We start from the raw sequence: 17,258 nt of genomic DNA on the forward strand, positions 1-17,258 counted from the left end.
CTGTTGTAAACACTGATTGTGAAGTTTTCGAATTGGCTACTATTGATTTGGCATTACAACAGGAACAGAAAATAAAAATGGAAAGAAAATAAAAATGTTGAGTGATATTGGGACTTGTCGGACTGCCATTTGCGCGGTCGATAAGCCTGAAGGAGTAAGAATAAATGGGGAAAAGATTTTGGTCGTTCAGCTTCCGGACATCAGACAGTGGGAAGACTGTCTGCTCCATTGGTTATGAAACATGAGATGTCGGGAGGGCAGGCATGCATTCCAATCCTGAACTACTGTTCGTGTGTATGGATGTGCGTAAATAGGGAGTGAGTTATATAATGGATGTCTTTGTATTATGGACTTCAGAGCGCTCTCGTGAATAAACTGTACGAACCTTTTGCATAAACTGAGTCTTTGCCTAATTATTATTAAACCCAGGGTCTTACAAACCTCGGGGATTGGTCAAAGCTTATTGATTGTTAGTTATTATCATTGGGATTGAAAATTCTCATGACACCCCCCCACATTGACTCGGCATCGGTACCCCCTGTATATAGCCTCATTTTTGTTATGTCATTTTCTTGTGTTACTTTTTGATACATTTTTTATTTATTTTTTTCTTTAGTTTATTTAGTAAATATTTTCTTAAGTCTATTTCTTGAACTGCATTGCTGGTTAAGGGCTTAAGGGCTTGTAAGTGAGCACTTCACGGCGTATTCTGCGCATGTGACAAATAACATTTGATTCGATTTATTTTGTGCCACCAGGGCCACAATAATATCCCTCCTCTCTGATTATCCGAGTGCGACCCCCTCCCCATAGGTTACTGCAGCTAGTGTTGCTCGTGTCACTCACTTAACTCCACACTTTTCCAAACACAAAAACACACACCCCACCTTCCATCACAATACATCCGTACATACCGCTTCTTAGACTTTCAATGAGAATGACAGATCTATAACTCACATTTCTATGTAAATTTGGTTGCCTAAAAATATGACATATTGCAGCATTAAATCCACTTCAATCAGTGTAGAGGAACGGGGGGAGACAGGTTAAATAAGGATTTTTAGGTGTTGAAATAATTGAGACATGGATTGTGTATGTGTGCCGTTCAGTGGGTGAATGGGCAAGACACAATATTTACGTGCCTTTGAATGGGGTATGGTAGTAGATGCCAGGCGCACCGGTTTGTGTTATGAATTGCAACTCTGCTGGGTTTTCAACGCTCAACAGTTTCCCGTGTGTATAAAGAATGGTCCACCACCCAAAGGACATCCAGCCGACTTGACACAACTGTGGGAAGAATTGGAGTCAACCTAGGCCAGAATTGTAGAGTCCATGCCCCGGCGAATTGAGGCTGTTCTGAGGACAGGGGGTGCAACTCAATATTAGGAAGGTACTCTTAACGTTTGTAGACTGTGTACAGTACATCATTGCTGTGAACCGGTAATTAGGACTTTTATTTTGAAGACAATTTTGGACGCTGGAGTAATAGGCCTACTGGTGGCAAAGGTTTCACATCCTCTTTGTTCGTTGGCAGTAACGTTGGCTAGCTAGGTTTACTTTCTGCCGTCTCATGCGGCGCTCACTAGCAAAGGTAGCTAAGATACTGATTGGCACATGGGCCATAATGGGTATGTATTCGTGGTAACTTATTATATAAAACAATATTGTGTTTTTTCTTGTTAATCTGTCTAGGTTGTGTTTTCTAGCTAGGTGGCCAACTAGCCATGATCAGGCAGGGTTGTCCTCATTCGTGTACACTTTACTAACCGTTTTGCGAGGCAAAACGAAAACGAGCGTTTCCTATTGGATAAGTTCAGGCTGTCCCTGTCCGTTTTTTCTCCTTCGGTGTCTAATGAACACGACCCTGATCTCAAGGAAGTAGCTGGGTAGCTAGCTAGGCCTACTTTGCCGTTTTTAGCAAAACCCCATGATCTATCTAGCAGTGCCGCTACGGCGATCTGTTATATTATTGACTGACTAACGTACAGTTTTGTATTATGTTATTGCGTGTCCATTTGCGCACGTTCTGTGCAAGCTAGCCTTATAGCTAATACGTAAGTGCAAGTTAAGCTATTAACGTTAAGTTAGCTATCTGCTGGCAATGTTATATCAACCGTAACATTTCTTATCACTCAATGAATAACTATCTGTAGTTAAGATATGCAAAACTAGCTAATTTGGTTAGTTCTGCTATGTTAATGTTTTTACAAAATGGAATTGATTTAACTAGCCATCTAACACACTTCACTGTACTTTTCACATTATAGATTCCCCCATTCCGCTCTCCTCTCTGCGCCTTTTGGTTCCACCTCTACGGCTGATGTCTGCATTTATGTGGCAGGTTGCACAACAGAGGGCCATTAAGCACTATGGAAAATTAGAGGAGTTTGTGACCGTGGTAACACAAACTGTCCCAGAACTTATGACTGACAGACAGAGGACCCTCCTTATTTTGGGTCTGAGAGCAAGAGTAAGAAATGCCACATTTTATACCATACAGAATCACTTCAATGTGCTGGGACAGTCCCACCTACTTCCTGCATCCTGTCACATACTGTTTTTGAATGGGCTTTAAAAAATCATGAAAACATGGGCATTTAAGATATAATATTCTAGTTGTATTCGTGGATTAATTTACTTCTACCTGATGCCTTTTATGAAGGTTTTCAATTGTTTTTGTAATCAAAAACCATAAGGCATCAGGTAGAATTTCACATATCTCAAATGACTGTGTTTTTCATGAATTTGATGATATAATCTTGAAGCCCATTAAAAAACAGTATGCAACTTTATCCAGGAAGCAGGGGGACTTTCTTAGTGTATAGGTAAAATGTAGAAAATAGTTTTATGCGAAGTATCAGACTTGATCACTTTTCTTGCAGGTAAACCCTGTCAGCCTCCGGACCCTCCTTTATAGAATAAAGTCTTCTCAACATGCACAGGTTGGTGAATCAAAGTATGAATACAATGCCAAGATTGGAGATTTTGTTCTGCTGGACACTTATGAGATAATTAACACCCTCATAATTCAGAAACGTTTAAAAACAAGAGATTTAAGATTGTTGGTATGGATGGTTGTGCGCCATTTGTCTGAAAGTCTAAAAATGATTGTTTATTTATTTATTTTTTACTTTTTTTTACAGTCCAATGATGCAGGCATGGAATCACCTGAAGCTAACTTTTCCAAGCTCACCCAAAGCTTGATTATAGACCCGGTTGAGCGTGAACACTTCGTCCAAGTAAGTAGCTGTTAATGCCAAGCTTGTCTTGAACCTACAAGGCCTTCCCACACTACGTCAGATTCAGTCTTTTACGATTATTACATGTCACACTGTGCAACGTGACCAAATTAAAATCTTGACATCAACCTGGCTGGGTTGTACGGTTTAACTCAGTTCTGTTGTCATATTCTGCGATTGGCTTGCGAGGCTATGTCAGTCGACTTAGGCTACGTCAACTGGGCGTATCAAGCATTGGTGTCAAAAGAAAAACAACAAGCTGTTGCTATGTTGATTGACAGACAATGCTCCTCCTACCTCTGTGACTGAGCGGTCCTTGTAATAAAAAGCTAAATTCTTGAATTGAAGAGGCTCATCACAACATGGAAACGCTAATGCCGAATATAAGCCCCGTAGCATAATCATTGGCATTACTCAATAAAAGCATTGCAATTTTGACATTCAAGGTGTGATGGTTATTTATAACTACAGAGCCAATTACTTGCACCAAGCTTTCATTCTACAAAGTGTGATTAAAAAAAAAAAAAATGTTATTTATGGCGTCATTGCTGGTCGTTTTCTTATTGATACTGCCATAACTTTTTCGGAGCTTAGGAAAAGTAGAGGTATTTAAAGGAAAATTCCACCCAAAAACTATCTTTTGGTATTTGTTTTATTAGTCCATTGTAGGGCTGGGCGACTAAATCAAAATAATTTGAAATTATGTTTTGTACGATATTCCAAGTAACTGTATCGCAAGAATCAAGTGTTTATAATTTTTCATTTTTGAGTGTTTATGTCCACTTGTTTTCATGTCTTTTTGGTCTCGTCTCCTTCGCTCTGTGATGTGTGCGCCTTCCCATTTTACACCAGAGATCTGTATGTAATGATGAGATGCATGTCTTCGCCCTAACAATTGGGGTTGTTGTCCCGAAAGCAAGCTTAGGTCCACTATAAGCCCATTTGAAACGCATTGGGCTTATTTTTGACAGATTTTAGCTTGCGTGAAACTGATCACTTCACCTCTTCCTCTTGTTTACACACACCAAGCCACTCTCCCTGTCACTCACAACAACAAAGATGAGAGATCACGTCTTCCTCCTTGACAAGCGGTTTCAACTTGCTATTTGCATTTGAAAGAGGAAACTAATAAATGAAAGAGAAATTGCAAAAAGGAGGAGCGTAAGTAGTAAAAGTTACAGGTCCATTGTGATATTCTGAGAGAGCATCTTGTGCATCTAAGTGCTGCATTCAACACTGTTGACCATGATGTCCTTCTGAACAGACTGGAGAGGTGGGTTATGTGTCCAGTACAGTAGGTCCCTCAGGTCCTCTGGTGCACTGGCCTTTAAACTATCCCAAAGCCTAGAACCAGGAGTCATGGAGAGGCAGCCTTTAGTTACTATGCCCCCAGCCTCTGGAATAGCCTGCCAGAGAACCTGAGGAGGGCCGAAACTGTGATTTTTTTTTTTTAAGATCTTAAAACACACCTTTTTAGCTTTGCTTTTACTTGGGGTGCTTTTTAGTTGTTCAGTTTGTTATTCATCCTCTTGTTGTGTAGTAAATATAGCATTTAAAAAAAAAAAAAATTGTGAGGAACATTATTGCATTCCATGGCTGAAATGTGCTGTATAATTAAAGCTTGATTTAACCTGTGTAATTTTCTGTAGCCTAATGCCTGCTACGTTAAGTTAGTCATTATTAGTGAATGTGCATTATGCAAGGTTCTGATAATGTGTCCCTTTCCAACAATGTAGAGAAATAATATAAATTAGAAATAATTACAATGAGTAACAATAACTTGGCTATATACACGGGGTACTGTCGGGAAGAGTGGGTTGTGCCCGACTACACAAGCAGCAATGAGTGTAAACATGAGTTCAAGTTTTAGATGCTTTTACATTAGGTTTTTGTGTCTCTGGCATTGTAGTCCACAAACCGTTCAGTCCAGATGGTGTTTGAAGACGGCGGCCACCTGTAGTCTCTTGCGGCGGTGTGGCTTCACTGGCAGAGTACGTAACACTCCTTCTAAGAGGTCTGTGGAAGGGGAGAGTAGGCATGCTGTGTCTTCCTAACTGCTCACTTGAGTTAGGTCCAGCCTGCACTCTTGTGCCAGTCAGTTGATTAGGGAATTCCTTGCAGGTGTGCTGATTAGTAATCCTGCACAGGTGTGTTGGGTGAGCAGCGCTCTGGCTGTCTTCGGCTGGCCTGGTGCTGAAGGTAGTGCAGCCTTGCACAGTGCTGAACTGAGTGCCATTGTCCATGGGGCTGAAGTGAGCGCACCTCTCTCCTGTGCTAAGGTGGGTGGCTCTGTCCATGTTGCTGCACTGAGAGTCCTTCAGCCAAACCTATGCCCATGCCTCTCATGGTGCCACACAGCCCTCCCTTTAACTCCGAGCCATGAAACGAATTGGTGGAAGAGAAGAGAAAATGGAGCCGGGAGAGGGCATCAGCGTTCCCATGAGCAGACCCTGGTCTGTGTCAAACCACAAAGTTGTATGGTTGGAACTCGAGGAACCAGTGAGTCACCCGGTCATTGGGGTCCTTGGCCATCCACTGCAAGGGTGCATGGTCTGTCTCCAGGGTGAACTGCCTTCCCATGAAATGGTAGGATCGGGAGCAGGCAGCCTATTTTATAGCCAGACATTATTTTCCAGATATTATTTTTCTGCGGTAGCATACTTCCGTTCCCTGGGTAGGAGCTTTTGACTGATAAATAAAGCATAATGTTCTTAACCATCCCAGACCTGGGACTGGACGGCTCCTTGTCCAGTTTCAGAGGCGTCTGTTTGGACGACGAAAGGCTTGGAGTAGTCTGGTGACCTCAGGACTGGTCCTGAACAGAGCGAGGTTTGAAGATCCACAGAATAAACCGCCGGTAGTAACTGGCCAGTCCCATGAAGGCTCTCACCTGAGTCTTGGTGGTTGGATGAGGTCAGTTGCTTGGATACCAGGACGATAGGGCTGGCCCTCTGACTTTTTGACTCCTCTATGGCATCCAACTCGCACACATTTTTGACCTCGGCGCAGACGGCTTTGCGATGAGTTTCAAGGACCCTATACGGCTTGACGTGTACAGTCTTCCCAGGTAGCATAAGGATATCCTGCTCTAGCACATCTGTCCGCCCTGGCAAAGAGGTAAATGTATCCGTGTACTGATCAACAAAGTGTCTTACCTCTTGGAGTTGTTGGGGAGTAAGGTCTTGGCCCATGTTTATGACATCTCTGGGTATTTCCCGAGGAAGCTCTGGAGACAAAGGCCAAAGTAACATCATCCTCCTCCCACTTCTTCAGAAGGTTGATGTGATATACTTGCTCTCGATCTGGCTGGTTTATCCCGTACGTCATTGGGTCTAGTTTCTCCATGACTGCGTAGGGCTGCTGCCACCGGGCGAGGAACTTGCTTTCTGTGGTGGGAAGAAGGCGCACTCGGTCACCAGGATTGAACTCTAGGAAGGCCCACCCTTGCGAACATATGTACCAACTCCTTGGCTATGGCCTTGGTAGTGATGGTTCATAGGGTAATTGCCTCTGGGTACCTGGTGGCATAGTCTACCACCACCAGGATATATCGGTATCCTTTCCCAGACTTTGGGAGAGGTCCAACTAGGTCTATCCTTAGTCTATCAAATGGGGTCTCAATGATAGGTAGCGGGGTACGCCCTACTGGGGATGTCTGCTGACAGGTGGGAAACCTCTGACAGTACTGTGAGACAGACATGTAGATTCCCGGGCCAGTAAAACTTCTGTAGGATTTGTTCCCATGTCTTTTCCTCACCCAGATGAGTGCCCAAGATGTGAGAGTTGGCCAGTTGGAGAACAACTGGAACATACACTTTGGGCACTAGGAGGATATAAGTTATTCGCCTACTTCTTTAACCTATAGAGTAGCCCTTGATGAAGGGCAATGTAAGGAGTCACCAAAGGGCATTTGCGAGGTTTTGGTCTCTGGGCATCACCAAAACGGCCCTGCAACAGAACTGAGAAGTCATTGATATGTAGGGGAGGCTCACCTTCCACATCAGTGGTATCTCCGTTGTCCTCAGGCTGGTCTGGTTGTGTGGCATCACCCAGCAGCACCTTTACTGATCTCTGCTGGCGAGAATGTTTTTTAGTATGTTGACCCTTCAGAACAGGCAGCAAAGACTTGGGTCTATGGGTGTGGTGAAGAGCAGAGGTAGTGCGAAATGAATTTTTGCTTACCCCAGCAGCCTCAAAGACTCAAATCCCAGGCAGTTTCGACTCGGGAGCAGAGGGGTTGTCAATTCTGTCATCACCCCTGCAATGACCGTCCATGCCCCACAATCAGTGTTGAACCGGATGTGGGATGTCTTTGGTGTGTCCCCATGGATGCAGGTGAGGGGTATGGTGTTGTGGTTTCGAAGACCCCCTACAGGAATCTATTCTGGCCGCGTCAGCGTGACTGCTCTGCCAGAATAGGTTATGTGAGCCCACCTGCACTAGATACTAGCGAGCAGGTACCTCACTTCCCTCCTCCCTCAGGTCCCACAAGTGGCAATCGCTGTTAGTCGAGTAGGGTACCCTTGGCCTCACATTTTCCGCACCAGACAACATTATGTCGCTCTTCTCTGGCTGGGAAGTAAGCGGCAGTTTTGGGAGGCTCATATTTTCTTGAGGAAAAAGGTTGTCCGGTTGTTTCTTCATAGGTGAAGGTCATTCCTGTTAGTTTGACTTAAGTGCATCTTTTGAAGCCCCCAACCTTTCCACCAGCTAAATCATGTCCTGGTAAGTCTGAGGGCATTGTTGGGTGGCTGCTTTGTGCAGATCATAGGGAAGGCCTCTCATGAACTGGTCCAGGCCTTATGGCTTCAGACCATTTTTTCCCAAGCCGCCTTCGGTGGTATAATTGGGCCCGGGGTACCTGGCCAGCTTGTTATTCCCAGGTTCTGAACCGGTGGGCGCATTGCAAAGGGGTTGAGCCTTAATCTGCTCAGGATCTCCTCCTTCAAACGGTCATAGTTAATGACCCCTACTGTCCCCAGATCCTGATAGCCTTGTTGGGCCTCTCCTGTGAGATACGGGCTACAAGAGCGGCCATGTCATCCGGTCCCATAACTCTCTCTCTCTGCCACTCTCAAACATCAAGAGAAAAGCCTCTGGGTCATCAGCGTCAGTTATCTTAGTGAGTGTCTCTCTTGCCTTACTGGCGGGTGAGCGAAGAGGGACTGGACCCCTAAGCTGTTCCAACAGGCCTCTGATCTTCCAGGGTACCTTTGAGGTGGGTAATCTGTTGTACGAGCCGGCCATGCCTTCTACCATGGTATCAGAGATCTGTTGGCTGACTCCATGAAGATTTATGAGTTATCCCAGCATGTTTTCCAAGTTTCCAACTCCAGGATTAGACAGGGTTCCGCTCTTGCACAAAAAAAAAGTTGAAAGAAAATGCAATAAGTTGTGTTTTTACTCAGATGTCTGCATTCTCCATCATATGTCGGGAAGAGTGGGGTGTGCCCGACTACACAAGCGGCAATGAGTAAACACACAACAAAAGAGTAAAAGTTTCAGATGCTTTAGCTTTTAGTGTCTCTTGCGTTCTAGTCCACAAGCAGTTCAGGCAAGAGGGTGGTTGAAGATGTCGGCCACCTGTAGTCTCTTGCGGTGGTGTGGCCTCACTGGCAGAGTCTGTAACTCCCCTTCCAGGGAGTCTGTGGAAGGAGAGAGAAACAGTGTAAGTGGGAGAGTAGGCACAGTGTAGCTGTGCCTTCCTAACTGCTACAGGATAGATAATAGATAGTAAAAGCAGCATGCTGTGATGATTTAAGAGTTCAATGCAGATACTCTGTGTAGCTATTGATTAACTATTTAACAGTCTTATGGCTTGGGGGTAGAAGCTGTTCAGGGTCCTGTTGGTTACAGACTTGGTGCATCAGTACCGCTTGCTGTGCGGAAGCAGAGACAACAGTCTATGACTTGGGTGGTTGGTGTCTTTGACCATTTTTAGGGCCTTCCTCTGACACTGCCTGGTATAGAGGTCCTGGATGGCAGGGAGCTCTGCCGTACGCACTGCTCTCTGTAGCGCCCTGTAGGCTGTCTCATCATCGTCAGTGATCAGGCCTACCACCGTTATGTTATCGGCAAACTTAATGATGGTGTTTGAGTTGTGAGCGGCCACACAGTCGTGGGTGAACAGGGAGTACAGGTGGGGACTAAGCACGCACCCCTGAGGGGCCCCCGTGTAGAGGGTCTGCATGGCGGATGTGTTGTTGCCTACCCTCACCACCTGGGGGGCGGCCCGTCAGGAGGTTCAGGATCCAGTTGCAGAGGGAGGTGTTTAATCCCAGGGTCCTTAGCTTAGTGGTGAGCTTGGAGGGCACATGTCAGCAATCGAGTTTTCAAGATATAGAACTTTCGAAATACACAAATACCAAAACGCAGCATCATATGATGATGCAAAACTCAGCTGTATTTTGAAAGTTATACATCTTAACTCGATTGCTGACATACAAAACATTTTGGGGCTACATCAACAATGGACTAATGAAACAAATACCAAAAGAGTGGAGTTTTCCTTTAATCGGCAGACCCTGTCACATTGATCAAGCCAAGACGTCCGACAATTGTTTACGACCTAAGAATTTACCCACAATGTGGACATTTTGTCTGGATGGCAAAATCGTGTCATAAGGCGGCTAAAATCATGCAGTCTGTGCGGGCCTTTACTTGAACATTTTCTCTGGCCTAACTCAAGTTATAGTTATGATGTTTGTGGAGAATATAGTTGAGTTGAGATTCGGTAAGATTGTTAGTCAACAAGATAGCATTTGAATAGTGAATAGGCCTACGCTACTAGAAATCATAACTAGTCATTCACTAACATTAATTTGTCTGTGCTGTGTTTACACAGACAGCCCAATTCAGATTTTTTTTCCAGTAATTGGTATTTTGACCAATCAGATCTGATGTGAAAAAATCTGGTGTGATTGGTCAAAAGTGCCACAACATGCAGCCTTACATGCCACAACACTGATTTCTGTTCTTTGCGTACTGGATTGTGCTAGCCTGAGTGCCAAGACATCAGAAACAGGCTTGGTACCCAGGCTAGGATCATGCAGGGTCTCTCAAACAATAATTCATTGATATAATTATTTTCCCTTTTGCATTATCTCACTGACTCTCTATCTTTTCAGGTGGTGTTTCCTGAAGAATTCAGACCTGATTTTGACCAAGTGCTTCAGGAACTGGTCTGTGACTTCCTCACTCGGCTGGAAGAGCTGCTTACACTACCAGACTTTAAGCAGGTGCAGAAATCACTTTCGTAAGATTGTCTTGAGACAACGGCATTCAAATGAATAACTGTAGTTGGCCTGGAATCTATTTTGGCATTTTATTTGTGTCCCTCTTTTCCCTAGACTGCATTGTTGCTGAGTGCTGGCTCCTCTGGCCTGGATGAATGCCTGCAATCTTTCTCTCACTCAGAAGATCTCCAGTTTCTGCTCCAGAATTACAAACAATGCAGAACATTGTACACAAACAGTAAGTTCATAGAAAATTATAAATTTTTCATGCATCATTTTAGCACCACATGGTCAGATAAGGTTTATTGATATAACAACTGCATCTGAGGAGAATAATATGATTTATGTGCAGGAAGTTCCTCTCACCATGTTCCTTACCTTCCTTGTTCATTTGAAAGGGATTTAAAGTTGGAAGGATTAGTCAAATAAAGTGACGGATTAAAATGTAATTTATGGATTTGAGAAGTTTTGCCTCTGTGTTCAGAACAGTCACCTAGATAAAAAAGTGTGTTTTTAATGTATTTGTTTTTGTCTGTGCAGTTTCCTCCTCTGACATTCCTCAGGAATCAGATATTGAATCTGATGCTTTCCCTGACCAGTTAAACCGTACCAATCTGGACACTGGTGTGGGGATGAGGACTGGGATACAAAGCAGAGACTGCCAAAGGATGGAGTTGGCATCACATTTAGTGGAAATGGGGAGCACAAGAGATATTATAGGCTGCGATGAAACCTGTGATGAAGGGAATGAAGATGACATTGATGTAGAGGACGACCCAAAACAGAAAAGGTATGAGAATAAATGTATTTTTGTTGTTTCAAATGGTACAGTTGGTAAATAACCATTTGGATTTGGACAGTCTATCAAACAAACTTACCACTTAACCCAGTGTTTGTTGCCTTTCACAGGGCTGGTTCTGGTCTTTCTCCTACCAGTGTCATGCAAGGTGGTGATACAGGTGAGACCTCACAGACTTTTAGTCAAGTACATTTACCCTTTGGATAGCCTCAGCTGACCATTGTGGGGCAATGGTAGGGGAAACTTCCTCATGAGTTCAATATTTGTATTCATTTTTCCGCAGACACCGTTGCAGGGGTATCGTTTCAGGTGTTGACTCCCCTTTCTTCAGCTTCAAATGAGTGTGCCCCATCTACTTCCAATTCATCACACATGAACATTTTCCACCAGTGTCCTCAGTGTGGGAAGTGCTTTAATTATCAGTCTCAACTTGTCCAACACCAGCAAATTCACTGTGGGGATAATCCATACAAGTGCTCCAACTGCGGGAATAGATTCAAATTCTTTACAAGTCTGTCAAATCATAAGAGGATGCAATGTGTGGGCACTGCCTTTAGCTGTCYSAAGTGCTGGAGAGAGTTTGGTTCTCTGCGKGAGAAATTGAGACACCAGTGTCCACACAACGAAGTCATGTACATCTGTCCACAGAGCGGGAAGAGTTTTAAGACGCCACAGCAACAACCATTCCAGTGCCGTCATTGCGCAATGGCCTTTTCCGAAATGGATCAACTGCATGCTCACGAAAAAATTCACGGARTCSCCCAAACTCTTGACTGTCACACATGTGGAATTACMTTCAGCAACTTGCCCAGCCTCGTRCACCACGTGGAAGCCCACAAGAGGTCGGATCTGAGGCCATCGTCRCACCTTCCAAAGAAGAAGAAAGGATTGCAGCTTCCGAAAACTCACCATTGTCACCAATGTGGAAAGTCCTTTGTAACAAACCGACGCCTTAAGGATCACGTKCGTACTCATTTGAATTATCGTCCCTTCCCCTGCTCCTACTGTGGWAAATGTTTCACYCARAAAGGTAATCTCAATGTGCACATAAGGATCCACACAGGGGAGAGACCCTACATGTGCTCTGTGTGTGGGAAGACCTTTCAGTCAGCAGGGAATCTGCAGGTACACCAGCGCTTTCACACTGGGGAGAAACCCTACCAATGCAAAGAGTGTGACAAACGTTTTACTAAGTCGAGCCATTTAGTYGTCCACATGCGTGGGCATACTGGAGAGCGTCCYTTCACTTGTAATGAATGTGGAAGGAGTTTTATCCGGAAAACTTGCTTAAAGAAACATTTGCTAGTTCATTCAGGRCAGAAGCCTTATTCACGKCCTCGTTGCCCGAATAATTCCAAGCGCARTTCACAACCAAGCTATCAYATGAAGGAGAATCCTACTAATGCGASTGCCATGRCTGGACATGCGACYGCCATGGCTGGACATGCGGCCGCCATGGCTGGACATGTGGCCGCCGTGGCTGGACATGTGGCCGTACCAGCAATCTATCATGACAGCCTTAACATAAAAATGTTGGCACATGTTGGCATGTCCCGTAGGCTATGCATGAGAGATCCTAGGAGGTGGTCCTTCAAATTGTTGAACGCTGCCCTGCGCACGAAAAATTCCCAATACCCCCCCCCCCCCGGCCCTACCTCCACTTTTGAGTATCCTCTTAGAGGTAGTTGGGAGTGCAATTCGCTAGGGAAGCAGCAAGTTATGGGGAAAGATCAATACTAGTCCAGAGAGATTAATGGGTGTTCTAATTTTGTTAACATGGAAAAACTGCATTTTTCATTGTAGGTTTCAAACAAACCCTCTGCAATGGCTTCATGCACGGAATTGAATTGGAACAACTAACAATTTATCATTAACACAGAAACAAAGGAATTGTCTGTGTAGGTTTTCCAAAAACGTCGGCAATGGTCATTCACGGATGGGGAGGGGCTTTGGAAGGTGAAGGGTGTAGACTCTAGTTCTTCTCTATACATCATGTCTCAGAACCTCATCAAGTAGCTGATTTGGTTGCCAAGGTTACCGGACCAGTTAAGAAGCTACTTTATAGTTTCATGTGATGTTCTGTTTTTCTTCATCAAATATTATTCCTTACAGATGTATTATAAAATGTAGAGCTGTTGCATGTAGACATGTTTATGTAATAGGAGCGGTAGTCATGGATAGAGGTTGAACTGGTGAAATGCATGTGCAATTGTAATATAAGTATTTACTCTTAACAGTAATAATGATAATGTGTTATTTGATAAGTGTATTTCTAGACTTTCAAGGAATCTAGAAAAGTGTATTTCCTGGTGTTATATTTGGAGGGTTGATATTCTTTGTTATACCTATTATTAAAGGTTTTAATACTAAAGCTCTATTTATTTATTTTTTAGGGCATCAGCACTGTGCTCTCTCTGTGTTACATGTGACCAACCTGCACAATCACATGCTATCGCAACACTATTAGGTTGTATATTCTGTTTTCTGGGTTATTGCCTGCTCACAACTAGGTTGCAAAGGGTCAGAAACTTTCCATGGGAAGTTAAGCCCGGAATTTGGGAATTTTGCTAAAATCATCAAAAAAGTGGCTCATAAAAGTTAACTTTTTTGTGGGAAACACATACGGCATTTCTAATGGTCTTGTGGCATATTTTGGTTAAACTATCCCCAATTCAATGGAATTGCAACCCTCTGCATGCACAGTGCATTCTTCCATCACATGTACAGCTGATTCTCAAGGTCTTGCACACTAATGAGATGCTATTGGACCCACACTACTACACTGTCTGAGCCAAGGACTACATGCTTTCTGGTAAGTTTTCATTACAATACTGGGTGGGGTGAATATATTTTATGACATAAAATATTTTTTGTTAACTAGTAAACAGTAGCCTACAGCAAAGTGTGTTTAAATCATTTCTAACTTGTTAACAATTTATGCTAGTTAGTTTTTGCTACCATGTGGGTGTTAGCTTATTTGAGCCTGCTAACTGAGGAGTGTTAATTCACCTGTTTCCATACATATTTCATTTTAAAACATTTATCTTACAAAGGAGTTGTTTAATCTAATTGCTTAACTATATCTGTACATGGAATTGTATTTGGTTTTTTCTTAAACTCTTTTTTTCTAATCTTTACAGGAAAATGTCACTGTCTAATGTGTGGAGACATTTCACTGCAGCTAATGTAGAAGGAAAAGCTGTGTACATTTGCAAATACTGTGCCAAATCATATGTGAAGAATGGAACAAAGATGCAGAATAATCTGGCCAAGTGCATAAAGTTCCCTCAGCACTCACAACAAGCAACCTCTGACAAAAGTCCCTCTACTTCTATTTGATGTGAAAATGATGAATCAGACACCTTAATCGATAGCAACAGCTCATGGTCCTCCTGGAATCCGAAGTTTTTTTTACTCAATGGAGGAACGTAGTCAAAGAAAGGCTGATGAATGTCTTGCTCGAGCTGTGTATGCAACTGGTTCACCTCTGATGCTCACAGGCAATGTGTATTGGAAGAGATTTCTGAATATTCTTCGCCCAGCAAACACCTGTCCAACCAGATATACTTTATCTACTCATTTGCTGGATGCAGAGTTCAACAGAGTTCAAGTAAAGGTCAAGCAAATCATAGAGAAAGCAGACTGTATTGCAATCATCTCTGATGGGTGATCGAATGTTTGTGGGCAAGGAATAATTAACTACATAATCTCCACCCTTCGACCAGTATTCTACAAGAGCACAGACACTAGGGACAACACACACCAGACTCTACATTGCAGATGAGCTGAAGGCAGTCATCAATGACCTTGGAACACAGAAGGTATTTGCACTGGTGACAGACAATGCTGCGAACATGAAGGCTGTTTGGTCTAAAGTGGAGGAATCCTACCCTCGCATCACACCCATTGGCTGTGCTGCTCATGCATTGAATCTGCTCCTCGAGTACATCATGGCACTGAAAACGGATACACTACGAGAGCCAAGGAACTGGTTAGGTATGTGAAGGGTCATCAAGTTATARCAGCAATCTACCTCACCAAGCAAAGTGAGAAGAATAAGAGCACCACATTGAAGCTGCCCAGCAACACCCGTTGGGGTGGTGTCATCATGTTTGACAGTCTTCCTGGAGGGGAAGGAGTCTCCAAGAAATGGCCATATCAGTCTGCCGATATGGACAGCCCCATCAACAGGATCCTCCTGGATTATGTATTTTGGGAGAGAGTTGTAAGCAGCCTGAAACTCCTGAAAACTATAGCAGTAGGCATGGCACGGATTAAGGGAGACAATACCATCCTGTCTGATGTTCAGACTCTGCTTGCAGATGTAAGAGAAGAAATCCGTACTGCCCTGCCCACTTCACTGTAAATCCAAGCAGAGGAAACTGCAGGTCTGAAATACATCAAAAAGCGTGAAGACTTCTGCCTGAAGCCCATACACACCGCAGCGTACATGTTGGACCCTAAGTATGCTGGCAAGAGCATCCTGTCTGGTGCAGAGATCAACAAGGCCTATGGTGTCATCACTACCATGTCTCGCCACCTTGGCCTGGATAAGGGCAAGGTTCTTGGCAGTCTGGCAAAGTACACTTCCAAGCAAGGGCTTCGGGATGGAGATGCAATGAGGCAGTCGTGCCAACATATCTCATCAGCCACCTACTGGATGGGACTTTGTGTTTCTGAGGCTCTTTCCCCTGTTGCCTCCATCATCCTCCAAATCCCACCAACATCAGCCGCCTCAGAGCGCAACTGGTCCTTGTTTGGGAACACACACACACCAAAGCACGCAACAGACTGACCAATACAAGGGTTGAAAAATTGGTGGCCATCCTGCAAATTTTTGGCTTTTTGAGCCTGACAACGAGCCATCCTCAACAAGGTTGGAAAGTGACAGTGAAGATGAGGCCTCAGAGTCTGAGGAGGAAGCCTGAGAGGAAGAGGATTTAATCTGAGAGGAACCAAAGATTTAGTTTCTAGACTATAATTTTACAGATGTATGTTGAAAACATTTTTGGGAGATGCGATGGATCATTGGGGATCATTCAATATTCCCTTTCTTTTGTTGTTCAGTGAAATCATCCCATGTGAAGAGTCAACTAATTTAATTAAAGTTCAATTTGTAACAAATTTTTTTTTTTTTTTTTCTATTGTTAGGATTTAATCATTTGCAATTATGTCTACTTATGATAAGGTAAAAGGTTTATGTTTCTGTCTCCATATATGGTAAATATATCCAATGCAAAAAACATCTACAATTAAGTGGTATTAATATTACTTTGCATATATTCCGTTAATTCCCACGGAAAGTTTCCACCTCTGAATATTCCCCAAAATGTGCAACCCTACTCACAACACACGACTTCTGAAAACATTCACCCTCTTCCATACAGTTTCATAGAATTGTGGGTACAATCAGCATTTACTTCCTGAATATTGTACAGTGAATTATATGAACAGGGTTTAGTGTGTGTGACTGCCGTGCTCTATTTTGGCACAAAGTGATTATCAATGGAGAGGCATCATGAACAACACAGGTAAACACATTTGTGGATACCTTTTCAACTATCAGAAATTACCAAATTCCCTATGGTCCCTTGGTCTGACATGTCACAGAGAATTATGACTCCACTCCCATGAAGCTTCAGTAGGTCAAGTGGCTCGCATAATAAAACATATAAGTATATAACGGATGTAAGCCCTACCCTTACATAGTTTTCCTTGATAGGGACACATCTTAGGCTGCCATTGATTATTACTATTCAATTCACAATCACAGCATGAGGAAGTGATTAGTAGGCATACTATTTTAGACAGATATGGTCTATAATGGTATGATGATGTAGATGTCTAATGTTAGTCTACAATGCCCTTGTTACAGATGTCTTAGACCTCTTATTATACTAATGATGAAGTTAATGGTTACATGGAAATACAGTTAGTAATAACTAAAATGCAGATTGTATTGGCAATAATCAAGTTCATAAATAC

The 17,258-nt window shown here is 43.3% G+C and overlaps 1 protein-coding gene across 1 annotated transcript; it reads left to right on the forward strand.

The window, feature by feature from the left end:
- The first annotated feature begins 1,486 nt into the window (after window positions 1–1,486).
- Window positions 1,487–13,644, forward strand: LOC111955621 (zinc finger protein 658B). Its single transcript, XM_070433685.1, has 9 exons — window positions 1,487–1,628; window positions 2,268–2,470; window positions 2,883–2,942; window positions 3,144–3,239; window positions 10,367–10,477; window positions 10,589–10,712; window positions 11,015–11,264; window positions 11,384–11,433; window positions 11,557–13,644. Exons 1-9 carry the CDS (start codon window positions 1,571–1,573, stop codon window positions 13,011–13,013), a joined length of 2,409 nt encoding a protein of 802 aa, XP_070289786.1. The 5' UTR covers window positions 1,487–1,570; the 3' UTR covers window positions 13,014–13,644.
- The last annotated feature ends 3,614 nt before the right edge of the window (window positions 13,645–17,258 follow it).

This window comes from Salvelinus sp. IW2-2015, linkage group LG3 (assembly GCF_002910315.2).
Source record: "Salvelinus sp. IW2-2015 linkage group LG3, ASM291031v2, whole genome shotgun sequence".
Classification (NCBI taxonomy): domain Eukaryota; kingdom Metazoa; phylum Chordata; class Actinopteri; order Salmoniformes; family Salmonidae; genus Salvelinus; species Salvelinus sp. IW2-2015.